This window comes from Oryzias latipes, chromosome 18 (genome assembly GCF_002234675.1).
Source record: "Oryzias latipes chromosome 18, ASM223467v1".
Classification (NCBI taxonomy): Eukaryota; Metazoa; Chordata; class Actinopteri; order Beloniformes; family Adrianichthyidae; genus Oryzias; species Oryzias latipes.
This window is the reverse complement of record NC_019876.2, coordinates 30,813,447-30,830,310: the sequence shown is the minus strand read 5'-3', so window position 1 is coordinate 30,830,310 and position 16,864 is coordinate 30,813,447. Positions and strand designations below refer to the sequence as shown.

The 16,864-nt window shown below is 43.9% G+C and overlaps 1 protein-coding gene across 4 annotated transcripts in view; it reads right to left on the bottom strand.

The window, feature by feature from the left end:
* Positions 1 to 16,864, bottom strand: part of afap1 (actin filament associated protein 1) — a 122,408-nt gene that overhangs the window by 5,253 nt on the left and 100,291 nt on the right. For 3 of the 4 annotated variants that reach the window (XM_011473453.3, XM_011473451.3, XM_020701974.2), the window contains 4 exons: positions 10,281 to 10,492; positions 10,040 to 10,185; positions 8,794 to 8,908; positions 7,984 to 8,217 (listed from right to left, as the gene is read on the bottom strand). In XM_011473453.3, coding sequence (XP_011471755.1) covers positions 7,984 to 8,217; positions 8,794 to 8,908; positions 10,040 to 10,185; positions 10,281 to 10,492 — 707 coding nt within the window. The remainder of the gene's footprint in view (positions 1 to 7,983; positions 8,218 to 8,793; positions 8,909 to 10,039; positions 10,186 to 10,280; positions 10,493 to 16,864) is intronic. The other variant, XM_011473454.3, reaches the window with a different exon arrangement.

Genomic DNA, 16,864 nt, shown 5'->3' with positions numbered 1-16,864 from the left:
AACGTGTAAGCAGGACAAAGGCGCATGGATTCTGATTTTCTCAGATCAGATTCAGGCCTCATTCATATGTGGAAATAAATCGGATATGAATCGGATACATGCATTTGCGTGTGCCATGTAAGCAGACAGATCGGATATTCTCCAGTAAATGCGAGTCGTACGTCAGTGACGTCAACTCAGGACACCACCAACTTAGATCACATGACTTATTAAGGTGCTTTTGTGCTGATTTTGCTGTTGGAGGACAGGTGGAGCCCCATCAGCGTGTTACCTTTCAGCCTCAGGCTTCAGACCGTAGTCGGAAAACGCGGTTATCTCCGGTCTGGTCCCATTCGGGACGCAAACGGTAACTAATGAAGCGGGACACCGTTGCTCTGGAACAGGCTAGAAGCCGTTTATTTCTTTGCTCAGATCAAACTGTTAGTACATCACAACGTCTGCAAACACTTCCTCATTCAAAACTCAAAGAGACATAAATGGCGTAAATGGTAAATGGCGTATACTTATATAGCGCCTTTCTTCCTACAAGGACAAAGCGCTTTACAGTCACAGACCCATTCACCCAGTCACACACACATTCACACACACAGTCACACACTGGTGGTCGCTCCGCTGCCAAACACAGGCGCCCGCCTACCACCAGAGGCAAGGTGGGGTTAAGTGTCTTGCCCAAGGACACTTCGACTCATGGGCGTGCAAGGCGGGAATTGAACCTGCAACCTTACGATCATGGGACGACCGCCCTACCGCTGCACCACGGCCGACCCAAGAGAGAGAGAGAGAGAGATCAAAGAGACATAAGCCGGCAGAGCAGCCTTCCTGTTTCCTCTCCCGTGCATCCCCTCTCCTGCCCCATCCAGGAGCGTCCAAGGCAACGCCTCCTTCCGTCGCTGCGTTGCCTCCATGAAAACCGCAGTCACACAAAAGAAACACAACAAAAAGGGGAGGGGGGGGGCAAGCTTTGCTTGTTTCTTTTTCGCCATGCTAAACATTTGTCGTTTGGACCAACACGCATCCTCTAAATGTGCTTTTATTACTGTTATGATTATTATTAATGCTCGCACATAGTTTTTTAAATCCGTGCTGTCAGTGCTCAGGTCCGCGGAAGGCGGAAATGCTGCTACGTAGTCCTCAGAACGTCTACGTTTAGTTTAAGCATTGTATAGTGTAAATGCAAAAATCGGATACGGGTCACTTTTAAACCTTGTGCTATCTTAGATGACCCCCCCCCTTCCATTGAGGTGTTCTCCCTACCATGACAAAGGTGGATAAAGATGGAAAGATTTCATGTAATCCATGGACACCAGTGAAGATCACAAATCATTGAAGAAAAAAAGTTCAGAGCACTGTCTAGTGGGTCTAGATGACCCAGCTCCCAATGCTAAAGTGCCTAGGATAGAACAAGGGTTAGAAGATGATGTAAGCGGGTCGTCAAAAAAATCGGATATAGTCAGAAAATTGGATTTGGGCATCAAGACCTGCAGTGTAAATGCAGCCTATGTTTCACCCAAAGGAATGTCAGAAAATGCTGATGCAGAGCAACCCACTCTTACCTAAAGAATATATATCTTTTTATTTTTGCTCAAAACGCCTTAAAATCTCCCCACTCCACTGGCTGTATATGCAAAAAAGTGGAAGCGTTTTCAAACTCTTATGATAGGGCTGAAACTTTTTCAATGGTTAATCTGATTCATCTGGTAACCACTGCATTAACATCACTTTCTTCTCAGCCGGGAGCCAGTTCGCTTTGCCTTTGCTTCTGATTTTCTTGTTCAGTTCCATTTGGAGTTCATGACCCTTTTCTTAGAGCAACCGTGTGAGCTTTTCCTCCTGTTTGTGATCTGACCTAGTTTTCCTTTGTTTTTTCTCTAATTCATAAAAGAGCGACTGAACTGACTTTGTTTGGTTGGAATTGAGTTTTCTGAGTTTGACGTAACCCTAGATCTGTCCAGTCATATTATACAGTCAATCGTCAAGTCATTTGCTTTGGTCACGTGACATAAAGTTGCTACCCGGAATGCTAAGTTAACAGCCTAAAGCTAAAAACAGATGGGTCTGTCAATCTGTTTTGATCCAGATGGATACATTCTGGGCACAATGCACTATTCTTCAGTTAGTAAAAATGCTTCCTCACAATCTGACGCATGGGAAAAAAGAAAAATGGTTGGTTTCTGCAACAAGAGGAGGAACATTTCTCCATCCTCTGGATCAACAGAAGGAAGTGGAGGCAAGATTTAGCAAATTTAGGAAAGTGGTGGGCCTCGCCTTGATGAGAAACTGAAAGTTTGCATTTCAATTTCATTCCTTGCAATTGAAAATACATTACACCAGGAGGCGCTGTTTGGCCATTTCCTTTGAATTTTGACATAAAAACACAATGACAAACTGCAATGAAATAGATTTGAAGGTTTTGTGAAGGTTGGGGGCAGTGTCCACAGTTACAGCTTTTATTGTAAGTCTGCAAACAATTTTGTGGATTAACCAATTATCCTATATCATTAGGTAAAAGGTGATACATTTTTAGGAGTATGAAATAATCTATAATAACATTTGTAAATGATTTTATGAGGTAAGTTGGACTGAAAAGAGGACTGCTGTCATATTCCTATCACTAAAGAAGAGGACATTAAATACGTTGAATCTTCCTCATGAGATTAGGGGAACTTTAAGTTTTAACCGTTGCTGCTGCCCCTTCTGCATCACTGAGGATGTAAATTCACCTCCTTCAATGAAGCTGCACTTTGCAGTACTGAAGCAATGTTAACACCCATGGGTCATGCCACACACAGCATCAAAGCTGTGATGAGGAGTTCCACCCTACACCGTTTAGCTGTGGAGGCATGGTGGCACTTTAAGCCCGGCTGCAACCCGCTCAGTTCCGCCCACATCCAGAACTTGTGGTATATAACAGAGGGGAGGACGGAGACACCACAACAACCTCAGAGATGAAGGATGGAGCCAACAGAGACTGAACTCTCACATCAGCTGCCACCGACCAGCCTGAAGAGGAGGGTGATCATTTCCAAAGTAGCAACATCCATCATGGTCATGTTACTGACCTTCTCTGTCCTGTTCTGGTAGAATATGAACCATTTTGAACTCAGCAGCTCTGAAGTCTGCAACATCAGTCATCCTCAGCCAGAATTAAAACATGTCAGACAATATTTACAAGGTCTGGGTTTGTACAAGGCTGAAGTTGTCGTCCGGTTAATCTCTCCTAATCTAGTCAACAGTTACACCTGCACGTCTGGTCTGGCCCTACAAATCCATTGTTCCCATTTAAATTCTCTTACATAACATCAAGTGTAAAAGACAGTTTGAAAAACTCTGTAAATATTTTACAGAAAATAACAATTCAATAAAATAAAGTTGTTGATTTGTGAGCCTTCATTAAAGGTAAAATTACAGAATTCTTTTAATAAAATGGCTTTTTATCAATGTATCAACTCAATTCAGGCTCAGATTCTCCATGGGAAAAAGATTATTCATACGGTAGTTTTTATTGTTGTTATTATTGTGTCTCGATCCACTGTTTTTTGTCTTTCACACAAAGGAGTATTCTCTGTGGGAAAGTGTTCATTTAGCTTTGTTGAAGGACAGTTTTTAGATGTTCCTTTTACAATTTTCAACAAATCAGAAACTTTGTTATTGAATCTTACTCTTCGATACAATATCTTCATCTGGTTTAACCTCTTTGTACAATAGAATTCATGCAGGACCCATTAAAATAAGATATTGATTTCCCCTAAACCATCAAAGGGAAAAGTTAAAACCAGACACCATCTTTAGCCTCGTCTGATTTTTAATGTGTGGCTGCTAAACACCACAATCATGAAAACATGAATAAACGTGAATCCCCGTGTTTGCAGCTTTTGTTTGCACCCTTGTAACATGGCAACATGAGTGAGTCGGTTGACAGATTAGAGCGCGGACTTGGTGCGTGGGAAAAACAGTTCCAATAAATCCATATTTTGAGTAAACTCTTACTTTTTTTTTTTGTGAAATTTCCACCGCTTTGACATTTTGCACCAAGCCTCTAGTCAAAGTCAAAGTCAAAGTCGGCTTTATTGTCAAATGTACTGCATCCATAAAGACATACAGCACAGATGAAATTGCTTTCCTCTCATATAAAAAATAAATAAATAAACGACTTAAAAAATAGATAAAAAGACAGCATAATAAGAAGAATAACAGTAGTCTAAACAGTGCAGAGAGCAATGAGATGGTTAAAGCGGCAGTTTAAAGTGACAACAGTGCTGAGAACAGTAAGTGGATGAGTCAGTGATGGCAGTCTTTGGTGAAGGTGGTGATCTGAACTGTTGTGAAAGTTTTCAGTGTGGGCTTGTAGGACGGAGTGGAGGGGCCAGAGGGGGGAGGGCAGGGAGGGAGTTGAGTGTCCTTATCGCCTGATGGAGGAAACTGTCTTTTAGTCTGCTGGTTCTGGCCTGCAGACTTTGCAGCCTCCTCCCTGATGGCAGCAGGTTGAAGTGTCTCTGGGATGGGTGTGAGGGGTCCCCTGCAATCCTGATGGCTTTGCGGGTGAGGCGGGAGCGGTAAATGTCCGAGAGGCCAGTAAGAGGGACACCAACGATCTTCTCAGCTGTTCTCACAATGTGCTGCAGAGTCTTCCGGCAGGACGCGTTGCAGGCTCCGTACCACACGGTGATGCAGCTGGTCAGGATGCTCTCCATGGCCCCCCTGTAGAAGGTCTGCATGATGGGGGGAGGAGCTCTGGCCCTCTTCAGTTTGCGGAGGAAGTACAGGCGTTGTTGGGCTTTCTTGGCGAGTGATGCAGTGTTTTGGTTCCAAGACAGGTCGTCGGAGATGTGCACCCCCAGGAACTTGGTGCAGCTCACCCTTTCCACAGCAGCACCATTGACGATCAGTGGAGCGTGCTGGGTGGGAGTTCTCCGGAAGTCCACAACCATCTCCTTTGTCTTCTCCACATTCAGGTGGAGATTATTGTCTTTGCACCACAGAGCCAGCCTGTTCACCTCACTCCTGTAGGGGGTCTCATCGTTGTTGTTGATGAGACCCACCACTGTTGTGTCATCCGCAAACTTGATGAAGAGGTTGGAGCTTGATGTTGGGGTGCAGTCGTGGGTCAGCAGAGTGAAGAGGAGGGGGCTCAGCACACATCCCTGGGGGACCCCTGTGTTAATTGTAATGGTGCTGGAGGTGTTGTTGCCAACACGGACTGCCTGTGGTCTCCCTGTCAGAAAGTCCAGCAGCCAGTTACACAGGGAGGTGTTGAGTCCAAGTTGGTCCAGCTTGTGGATGAGCTGCTGGGGGATGACTGTATTGAAGGCGGAGCTGAAGTCAATGAATAGCATTCTGACATGAGAGTCTTTTGTTTCCAGGTGAGTGAGGGCTGAGTGGACGGCTGTTGAGATGGCATCATCGGTCGAACGGTTTGACCGGTATGCAAACTGGTAGGGGTCCAGAGTGGGGGGGAGGGTAGACTTGATGTGCTGCATGACCAGCCGCTAAAAGCACTTCATGAGAATGGGGGTGAGAGCGATCGGGCGGTAGTCATTGTAGCAGGAGGGAGAGGACTTCTTTGGGACCGGGATGATGGTGGTGGCTTTGAAGCATGAGGGGACAACAGCCTGGCTCAGTGAGAGGTTGAAGATGTCGGTGATGACATCTGTCAGCTCATCAGCACAGTTCCTCAGGACACAGCCAGGAATGTTGTCAGGTCCTGGGGCTCTCTGTGGCTTAATCCTTCCTGTCACGCGATAGCATCAGCACCAGGTCACTGGGAGGGGGAGGAGTCTTCTGTGCCGGGATGCTGTTGTCTGCCTCAAAGCGGGCAAAGAAGGTATTTAGCTGGTCCAGCAGAGGGGTAGAGTAGTCGCAGGCCTGTGGGGCGGGCTTGTAATCCGTGATGGTCTGGATGCCCCGCCACAGGTTCCTGGTGTCACCACTGTCACTGAAGCGGGCAGCCATCCTCCTGGAGTGCTCCCTCTTGGCCACCCTGATGCCTCGTGACAGGTTGGCCCTGGCTGTTCTCAGACCAGCTTCATTCCCAGCTCTGAAGGCAGCGTTCCGTTCCCTCCAGAGTCTGTGGACGTCTCCTGTCAGCCATGGCTTTTGGTTGGCTCGAAGGGTGATGGTTTTGGTGACTGTGACATCATCCATGCACTTCCTCATGTAGGATGTGACAGTCTCTGTGTACTCCTGGAGATCAGTGATGTCATTGTAGGTGGCTGCTTGTTTGAATATACTCCAGTCAGTGGTGGCAAAGCAGTCCTGTAGAGCCTCAGTAGATCCCTCAGGCCACACCCGAACCACCTTTTCAGCTGGTCTGATGGCTTTGACCTTTGGCCTGTATGCTGGCATTAGCATGACAGTGGTGTGGTCTGAGGCGCCCAGGTGGGGGAGGGGAAGGGCTTTGTAGGCTCCTTTGTGTGCGGTGTAAACATTGTCCAAGATGTTTTTACCTCTTGTGGGGAAGTTGATATGTCCATGGAGTTGTGGAAACACGCTCTTGGGGTTTGCATTGTTGAAGTCCCCGGCCAGGATGAGGAAGGCATCAGGGTGTGCTGTCTGCTGCTCACTGATGTGCTGGTGTAGTTCATACAGAGCATCACTCCTGTTGGTGGTGGAGCTGGGAGGGATGTATGCTGCTACCAGCAGTATGGAGCGAAATTCTCTCGGCAGGTAGAATGGCCGGCATTTAACGATCATAAACTCAGCCAGGGGGGAGCAGTGTTGATAGACCACTCTGGCATTCCGGCACCAAGCATCGCTGATGTAAACACACAGACCTCCACCGCGGGTCTTGCCCCCCTGGACCATCATCCTGTCGGCCCCGAAGCATGCTAACCCGGCTAGCTGGATGGCACAGTCCGGGACGTTGTCCTTTAGCCACGTTTCCACAAAGACAAAGACACAGCACTCACTCGCAGTCTTGGACGATGTGCGTAGCAGGCGGATATAGCCCAGTTTATTGTCCAGAGATCGTACGTTGGCCAGCGTGATTGTTGGGATAGCTGGCCGGTGAGGACTAGCCGCTAGCCTAGCACGGACGCCTCCGCGCTTCCCCCTCTTTTGCTTCCTCATGCAGCGCCTGTGGCGCCTCCTCTCTGTCCGGAGCAGACCGCAGTCACGTAGTTCAGCCGGTTCCGCCGATGGCGAGCAGGACCTCACGGGAGTATGAGTACATTCTTTTAAAACAATAAATCCTTGAAATCCAAAAGATAAAGCCAAAAGAAAAACCAGAAAAACACCGAAAGTAGGGGAGAGAGGAGCCGCTGCGTGTGCACGCGCCGCCAGTCAGTCAGAGACCGACTTTTGTCTGTTAAATGCAACTCTTTTTGTCTTTGAAGTAAAAGCCTCGTCTTTTGTTTCCTCACTGAATCTGTTCTGCACACATTTTGTGTTTTATATGAAATTAGCTAGCTTGGGGGTTCAATTCAGCAGTCGAGGAGCCTTTTAAAAACGGAAGCAGATATAAGCACTTAAATTATTTTTTATCAGACACTGGGTTTGTTTTGTGTAAAACCTTCCGACATGGAAGCAGATATATTTTGCAAAAATTCTGAAGCCTTAGTCTGAGTCTGATTCTTAATCAGAAGTGCTATCCCTCAATAAAACAGCTTTTACCATGATCCCCACGGCCTGTGAAGCAGAGAAAAGCAGTATGGTGCTGTTATGTATAACTACATAGTAGTGACGTGATTCTGCAATCAACGTATTTCAGCTGATTCGGTCACAGAGGAAAGCGGCTTTGCTCCGTAATGCAACACTTTATGGGAGTAATATGTTCTATCTATGCAGCCAATATGAAGAGCGGCTTTCTCAGAATCATCTGGTTCCCATTGATCGTATGGACAATCTAGGATCACGTGTTATTGATGTGTATCTCTTGTGTTAAAGGGTTAAATAGTTGTGAGGCAGACAGGCAGGCAGAAGACACGTCTGTTAAAACATGTAAACACAAAGGAGAAAGCGGTGAAACAGCAGCAGAGTGTTAGTCACCTGACAGGACTCTTTAGATGAACAATCAGCTGAGAGGAACTTAGAGGGAATTTTAGTTAGAGGGGTCTTGTAGTGAGCAGCAGTAGAGGAAGAGAAGGCCGAGGAAGGCTGCAGACGATGGCAGGTGGTTGGTTCAGAAGAGGGCACGTTCTCATAAAGGTCAGCATTCCCATTCGGTGGCTGCTCGTTTGTTCTGTGTCCCCTAAAGATGAGACTGGAGGACCCCACCTCCAGCTCAGGTCAGAATGAGCAATTCAAGCCAGAAAGCAAAGAAAATAACAATAAAGAAAAGAAATAAACAAGGTAAAAGAAAATGGAAAGAAAAATCAATGTTACATAAAACATGTAGGTTCAAAAGGGGAGAAAAAAGAAAGACAGGGTTTATAAAACAAAAGTAAATAAGTAAAAAACATTGAATAGGATTGAGAAAAGGTGAAAAAATTCAATCAGAAGAAATGAATATGACAGAAAACAGATAATAATGTTAGTATGGAATTCTGTTCTTCAGGGCAGTTTAACATTCTAAGGCTGCTATAGAAGACGTTTAGCTGCTTATCCAAGTAGCATCTCCACTTTCACTTAACTGAGCAGAAAAACATCCTTTATCAACCATTTAAATCCCTAAAGACCAAAATCCTGTAATACTATGACCTGATTCCCTTGGACTCTTAACATGCACATAATGTTAGCAGCAGTAAGAATGAGTGTTCTGCAGTCTATCGCGTCAGAGGTTGATTTTGTCCTCTTCAGGGAGGCGTTTCATGAAAAAGAATCAGCAGTTCCAGGAGCGTTCAGGAGTCTGCTTCCTACCATTCCATTTATGGGCACGTCGTCATAATGAAGGGCCAGTCCAGACGGGCAGGCGTAACTGTTGGCTGGGTTGTCCAGGTACGGGTTAGGAGAGATGGCACGCTTACTGGTGAAACTAGAGAGAAAACATCACTTAAAAAAAACCACAAGGTGTGTTTGAAAACCTGTGGCTGCCAGCATATTTATAAATCAATAACTAATGTAATGGCAAACAAAGATAATTATTATGGCATATTCATGAAGACCAACTTTCCTCAGAACTGATCATATCTTTAGGTACATCAACTTGAGGCACAGTATGAGAATATTGACCCCTATGAGCAGTTGTTTCCAAAAAATATAATTTTTCTGAAAATTCTCACTTTTAATGCCTCAAAACAGAAATTCAAAAAGTTATTTTCCAGTTGTTAACGACAATCGGGAAATCTGCAGAATTACAGAGTATTTTATACTTGCCTATGATTTGTGGAAAACTTTGCTTTTACTTTGTGTTTTAGAGTGAGGTCCCATTCCATGAAAAGATTTTTCTTGTCAGACTATTTTTAAATGCCAAATTGGAAATAAGTTTTATATTGAACTTTTCAGAGCTTTTATTGTGACATGCATCCTGCCACAATCTAAGCAGCATGCTATGTTGTTTTTAAAGACAGAATACAAACATTTGAATACCAATATATAACATTTCAGTCCAATTTTTTACCATCCAAAAACACATGTTCCTGCCATTAAAAAAAGGCACAGGTATGGCCGAATCCAAATTCATTTCCTACCCCTACGGCTCCTCCCTATCTCTACATTTAGCCCTCCTAAAAGTGTCTTAAAATTCAGATGTTACTACCACTCAATGACGTCATCAATAGTCGCCTGTTATATGCGTTAGTGCGTAGCTGCCAGCGCTCAGAAAATACATAACTTCATCGGTTCTATAACTTTACAAAGTCGTGCGAAAACATTTAAATGTAAACTTCCATGCTTTTGAGTACACCCACCTGAAGAAATGACTTTCTGTTCCACGCCACAGCGCAACGCGGATCACCCTACTGGCGGACGAATACCCAGCCCTAAGTTCCTACAGCTCCTCCTTAACAAAATACTTTCGGACACCACTACAGCTCCAATTCCCCCATCAGTTGGAGCAATAGGGAGGAGCCAGAGGGGTAGGGAAGCTATTCGGATTCGCCCTACATTTCTGGTAAAACTCAGTTCAGGCTGTGGGGAGACGTGTCCCAGGGTATTTTAACCTCACCAGAATGACTGCTTAGCAAGCTGGATGACATTAGCAGTGGTCTCCACATCAATGTAGTCGTAGTGTAGGGTGGCTGGGTCGGTGGTGGATCCGGTCTCAGCCAATAGAACCCCCAACCAATGACCCATCTCTTCAGAGGAGGATGCCTGGAGGAATAGCATACACCTCTGAAATTTTGCTCTGAAAGGTAGAACAAGCAAACGGTTTACTCAACATTTCCTGAGCAACCACAGGAGCTCACCTCCAGCACGGCCACTTCCTGTCCGTTGCGTAGCAGCCGGAAAGCAAAACGGTGTTTGGGGTTATAGCCTGGGCTCACCTCGCAACCTTGGAGGGGAAGCGAAGCAATATGGCTCTTCAGGTCGTCTCGGTCTTTGTGGAGAAGCAGTTGGCTGTCCTTCAGGCGGCACCAGCGCTCCCGCCAACGATTATTGGACAATACATTCAGGTAACCTGACCGACACAGCAAAGACACACTGAAAGCATGTAAACAAGGCAGCAAAAAAAATCTGGAGAAACAATACTGGAGGGGTTAAAGGTCATCGTTACCTTCATAGTTTTCTGTTTGTTTGCACTCATCTTTATTTGTCTAGTTATGCAGCAGATTGAAATCACCTTCCATTTTCTCCTGTTTCTCAACTTTCAGAACAGCTTTTTCTTATGCAGTTTCAAAATCTAGCTCCTTTTTTTAACTTTTCTTTGCAGATGATACGGAATGAACTTCTGGAAAGTCTTTGTTGAAACAAATCAACTCTGAGCTCACCTTGTCAACAAACTTGTGGAGCACATCTTCCACACCCTTGCAAAAATATTGATAGGAGGCAGAAATAGCCTGAAAAGACTCCACGTCAACCAGGAACTGATAATTGAACTCCATTTGCCTATATAAATCATTAAAGCACAATTGAAATTACTGCCCACAATAAAAAAAAAACAAAGTTTGCCACAGTGAAAAGAAAACATTGTTAAAATGACCCTGGGTTTGAAACTGTGGCTGGTAAGATGACCGAAGAGGTGATATGAGTGCGTGTCTGTGGATGGAACGTGCCGCAAAAGCGATTTGGTCCAAATAGTGAATCACTTCAGCCATAGTTAAACAGGATTTGAAGGATCTTCCGGGGGATTAACTTGGTGGAAATGGGTATGGTTTGTCTGCCTGTCACTATCACTGATGTGCCTGTGTTGTCCGCGGACGGCGCCTCAGGGAGAGGTAGCCGCGAGCGTGACGGCGGCGCCCCGCGCGGGGGTAGCATGTGGAGACATGTCCCGTGCTAGGAGCACCTGTCAGAGAGCGCCGAGAGGCTTGAACGGGGAAAACCGCCCTTCAGCCTCCCTCGGTATGATCCGTTCTCTCCCGGCAGCGGTGGGTCGCGGGATGAGGCCCGACTGAAAGTTCGGCTCGCCTGTCTGCAGTTGGAAGAGCAGGAAAAGGCGCAAACCCGCCAGATGCAGCTGGAGATCAAAAGAATGGAGATCGAAGACGAGACCGCTGTCAGGATTCGACAGCTGGAGTAGGAGGCAAAAGCTCTTACTCCTATAAATCCCGCTGACGGCACAAACTCTACTTTCCCCAGTTTACCCACTAGCTCACTGGACATCAGTAAATTCATCTGTCTCGTTCCCGCTTTCAGTGAAGCGGAGGCTGATTCATACTTTGCATCATTTGAAAGAATCGCTGGTACTTTGAAGTGGCCCCGTGAGATGTGGCTTTTGTTGCTCCACTGTTAGGTTACGTTCACACACAGGGCTTAATGCTCAATTCTGATTTTTTGAAAAAATTAGATTTTTTTGCAAGGCCGTGGTGTGTAAGAGAGAGGAGAGAGCGCGTACAGCGCAGGAGAGAGTGAGGGGGGCAGTGGGGGCGCGCATTCATGTTGTGTGTTATGGAGGAAAGACAATGGTAATAAAAGAAGGTTTCCCCCAGAATAAATGCTATTGACTCTTCATTAACCCAATTTTCGTTTATAGTAATGTCATGCTACTTGTCCCCTGAAACCTCTACTTGGGGCGCAATGCTGTCTTTTTTTCCCATTTACTTTCACTAATTTATGCATCTGATGCTAATTCTGTTTATATATGTGGAGACTTGAACAGTCGCATAGGATGCTTAAAAGATTTTGTGGATGAGGATGATATTCCCCCAAGAGTTGTGTTAGACACAGTATTAAACAATCACGGACACGCTTTTGTTGAATTTCTTAAAGACTCTACATGTTGTGTTTTGAATGGGAGGGTAAATCCAGAGAATGATGGCTTCAACTCTATATCCTTTAAGGGTAAAGCTGTGGTGGACTACATTGTCACCCCGCACACTGGTTTAAATGAGTGTGTTGAATTTAAGTTCTCCCCCCTTTTGGAGCTGATAAAAAGCAACGAGTCTGATCTGATGAACCTCATTGATGACAGAAGTAAACTGCCTGATCATTCAGTGCTCTATTTGCGTCTTAAAACCATTGAAACAAAATTTTTCAAATAATATGCAAGTTGGTTTACAAAATAAAAAGCCAATTAGAAAACTGCCTGTTAATTTTATGGATCCGGAAGTCTGTTGTAAGTCTCTATGTGAAATTGGTCTTCAGGTAGACAAACACAGGAAAATCTGAACCATTGTTATGGTTGGTTTTGTAATGTTTTATATAAAGAAATGGATAAAAATAGACCAAAACAGAACTATAAAAGCAATAAAGGAATATGTTAAAGAAAAAAACCTTACTGGAACAATGAATTACAGAGTCTATGGGAAACATTTTGTTTATCAGAGAAGAAGTATTTAAAATGGAAAGAAATGGTTCTGAAAAGAGAGGTTCTTTCTGTGTTTGAAATCTGTCAGAGTCATTTTGATAAGAAGTTAAGATTATTTAAAAGACGTTTCAGGAGGGGTAAAGCTCTTCAGCTACAACTGCATTTGCAAAATAATAAGTCACAGCTATTTTGGAGGGAAATAAATGAACTTGGACCTAAAAGTAGAAGGCCAATTCCACATGAGATTTTTTAACAGACTCTGGAGAATCTGTTTTTCTAGCAGAGCAAGTGTTAAACAAGTGGGAGTCAGATTATAAGAACTTGTTTACCTGTAATAGTAGTTCCCACTTGTTTGATGACCAGTTTTTTCTAAATACGTGTAAATCCAAAAAACTGCTTGAAGACAATAGTTTTAAAATTTCACTGAACTATTTTGATAAAATAAATCAAGATATTACAATTGAGGAAGTTCTAAAAGTCATTGAGAAAACTAAACTTCAGAAAGCTGCTGGTGTGGATGAACTATCAAACAAGGTTCTTAGGTGTCCCAAATTGTTAAATACTCTACATTGTCTCTTTAGATTCTGTTTCAAGAATGGCTTCATACCATCTATTTGGTATAAATCGATAATCAAGCCGATTCCAAAATCCCTTCAAGCAGACCCAAGAGTGCCTCTGAATTATAGAGGCATTAGTCTTCTGAGTACCGTGTATAAAGTGTTTTCTAGTATTTTAAATAATCGGTTATCTGAATATCTAGAAACAAGCGAAGTCCTTGTAGAGGAGCAGAATGGATTCAGGAGAAATAGAGCGTGTATTGACAATATTTATGTTCTGTCCTCGGTGGTGAGAGCTAGACTGCAAGAAAGTAAAAGTACCTTTGTTTGTTTTGTGGATTTAAAAAAAGCATTTGACTCGATAGACAGAGATCTTCTTGAATATAAATGACTTATGTATGGTATTAATGGTCAATTTTATAAAGCAATTGAAGCTCTGTACAAGGCTCCATTAGTCTGTGTGCAGGTGAATGACCTAAAAACAGGATGGTTTTCTACCATTTGGAGTTAAACAAGGAGATGTTCTTTCACTCTTTTTTCTATCTATGTCAACGATTTAGCTCAAGAAATTAAGAAAACTAACTTGGGTATTGATAATAATTGGAACTGGAGCATATTACTTTATGCTGATGATATTGTTTTGATAGCTGATGAGGAAATAAATTACAAGGAATGTTAAATACAATGAGTAAATGGTGTAACAAATGGAGACTCACTATCAATAGTGATAAAACACAAATCGTTCATTTTAGAAAGCCTTTAGTACCTCAAAGTAATTTTCTGTTTTATTTTTGGTAAAACTACTTTTATGTTTACTGATACCTATAAATATCTTGGTTTTGTTTTTCATAAAAATATGATGTTCTCAGAAGGAAATCAGCTGTTATCAGATTCTGCTGGGAGGGCGCTTGGTGCAGTGATAAATAAGATGAAGGTTTGTCCTGAGTTGAGTTTTGACACGTTTAGTAAATTGTACGATGCCATGGTGGGATCTGTGTTATTTTATTCTGCAGGAGTCTGGGGTTATGAAGACGCTCATGAGTGTGATAAGGTTCAAAACAGGGCAATGAGATATTTTCTGGGTGTACACAGGTTCACTGCTAAAGCCGCCATTGAGGGGTACATGGGGTGGGAACCTTGTGTGATCAAACAAAGAGCAGAAGTTCTCAGATTATGGAACCGGCTGGTGACTTTACCTGCAGAGAGACTTGCACGTAAAATATTTGATTGGGATAGAGCTCATATTTATCCCTGGTGTAAAGATGTGTTGAAGATTCTGTGAACTTACATTCATTATTTTTTAATTGTTTGAAATGTAAGATAGATAATGTTAAGGAAACTTTAGTTGGTTATTATGAAAAAGAATGGAAAATGAAACTGCTTCAAAAACCAAAATTACAAACTTATTTGCAAATTAAGGACACATTTTCTGCTGAGCCATATGTTATATATAACTTAAAAAGAGGACAAAGATCCTTATGTGCTCAACTTAGAGCAGGAGTGCGCCCCCTACAGGTGGAAGTGGGCGCTTTAAAGGCGTTCCTGAGGAGGAAAGACTGAGGTCTGTAAACTGCAAGTGGTGGAGGATGAATTTCATTTTTTGTTTTATTGTCCTTTGTAAGAAAAACAGAGACTTTGTATGTATGAGGTAATAGAAAAGAAATGTCCTGATTTGTTTTGGTTATCTGAAGATAAAATGTTACGTTGGCTTTTTGAAACTGAAATCTTTTGTTTGGCAAATTTTGTGTCAAAGGCATGGACAATAAGAATGGACACTTTGAATTCTGTTAGACTCTGATTAGGGGGGTTATTGTATTTTTGGTGATGGGGATGTATCTTTATGTATTGTGTATTTTGTCTTTCAGTGTCATATAAGCCTGTGTGGGCTGGGCACATTAGTGCATGACACTTAAATAAATCAATCAATCAATCAATCTAAACCCGCTCTTGAGAATTTGAGGGTCCCAACGGGGAAGTGAACCCTGAAGGAGGATCCGCCTTTGGTCCCATGCGCTTCTGACCAGGGTCGGAAAGGGGAAAAAAAGTCAACGCGGGAAAAGTTCAACACCACGCTCGGCCATTTTGCTGGAAGATTTTCCAAAAGTTTGGCCTGAGTTTGGCCTGAAAAGAGCTGTCACCCCAAATATTAATCCAATCGGTGACCTCGCTTCCCTTCTACTGACTGGTCTCAGCAGCATCGTCCGCCATGGTTGATTTTTATGTTTTCGTTCCCGCCTACTTCAACACAGAATGATGTCGTTTGTTGCGTATCAATGACGTACGGGTCGGATACATGTGGCCTGGCCGTTCAGACGGAGGTCGCATTTCAAAAGATCGGATACGTATCGGATTCAAGACCACATACCCAAGTGGCCACCAAGATTGTGCCACATCTCGAGGAACCGCCGAAAATCACCTTAGTGCTGCCGAGACGTCAGCGCAGAACCCCAGTGCACAGGCCGTACCCAGCATGCGCCAATACGTGTGCACAGCTGAGATGACTTGTCTAACTTTTCTTTGCATGTTCATTCAAGATCTAACAGCATTACGACGTCGTGTGAACCTGAGAGTTTTTCTCAAAGACAGGTGACGATGAGAAAAGATCACACGTCTGTTTTGGAGCGCTACAGGAAGTCCGCGTTCTCCACATGCGCACAGCGACGTGCTGCACGGAGAGCTGATCCAATTTTACGCACACGGTTTCCATTAGGTCTTCTGCACGGGACCCAGTAGAAGGGGCACTCGTATTCACACCAGAAAAAATAGGGAGCATTCACACCCCGCGATGTTCCCGTCATGGCTTAAGCATGAGATTCAGCCCGGAACTCCCAACTTGCGCTTCCGGCGCTCGGTTTTGTTGGAAAAGGAGAACCAGTTAGGTGATGACCTGTCCAGATTGGATTTATGTTCTTCCTTCAGAGTAAGTTGTGCATCACACACTTAATTTCATTTTGGTTGGTTTGCTTGAAAGCTTAAGGGGAGGGGTGTTACAACCCCTGGTAGTGTTTGCTTGTTTTGGGTGTGTGTGTATGCGTTTGTGTTTAAGTTTCAGCGCCTGCAGAATTCTGCACCTGCACAGCTGCTGGCTCCGCCCCCTCTTTGTATTAAAGTTCGCATTATAGTTGGTGATGGCACAGTTGTTAAGAACATTTCTAATTGGCACTTTCTTTCATAAACATTGCTGACCCCAGCAAATATAGCATCCACATTCATTATCAAACTTAACGATCTTGACATCAACACCCAACTTTGTAGCTGAATCCTGAACTTCCTCAAGACAGAGCTCAACATGTCAGGTCAGACTACACCTGTTCCCCCACCATCACACTCAGCACTGGCGTACCGCAGAGCTATGAGCTGAGCCCCTTCCTCACGACTGCAAACCCACGCATGGCACCAATAATGTCCTGAAGTTCACGGATGACACAACAGTGACTGCCTTCATCAGTAACAATGATGAGGTTTTTTACAGACAGGACTTCTGATCATGAGTTCCATAGACAATAATCAGCTCCACAACACTAAC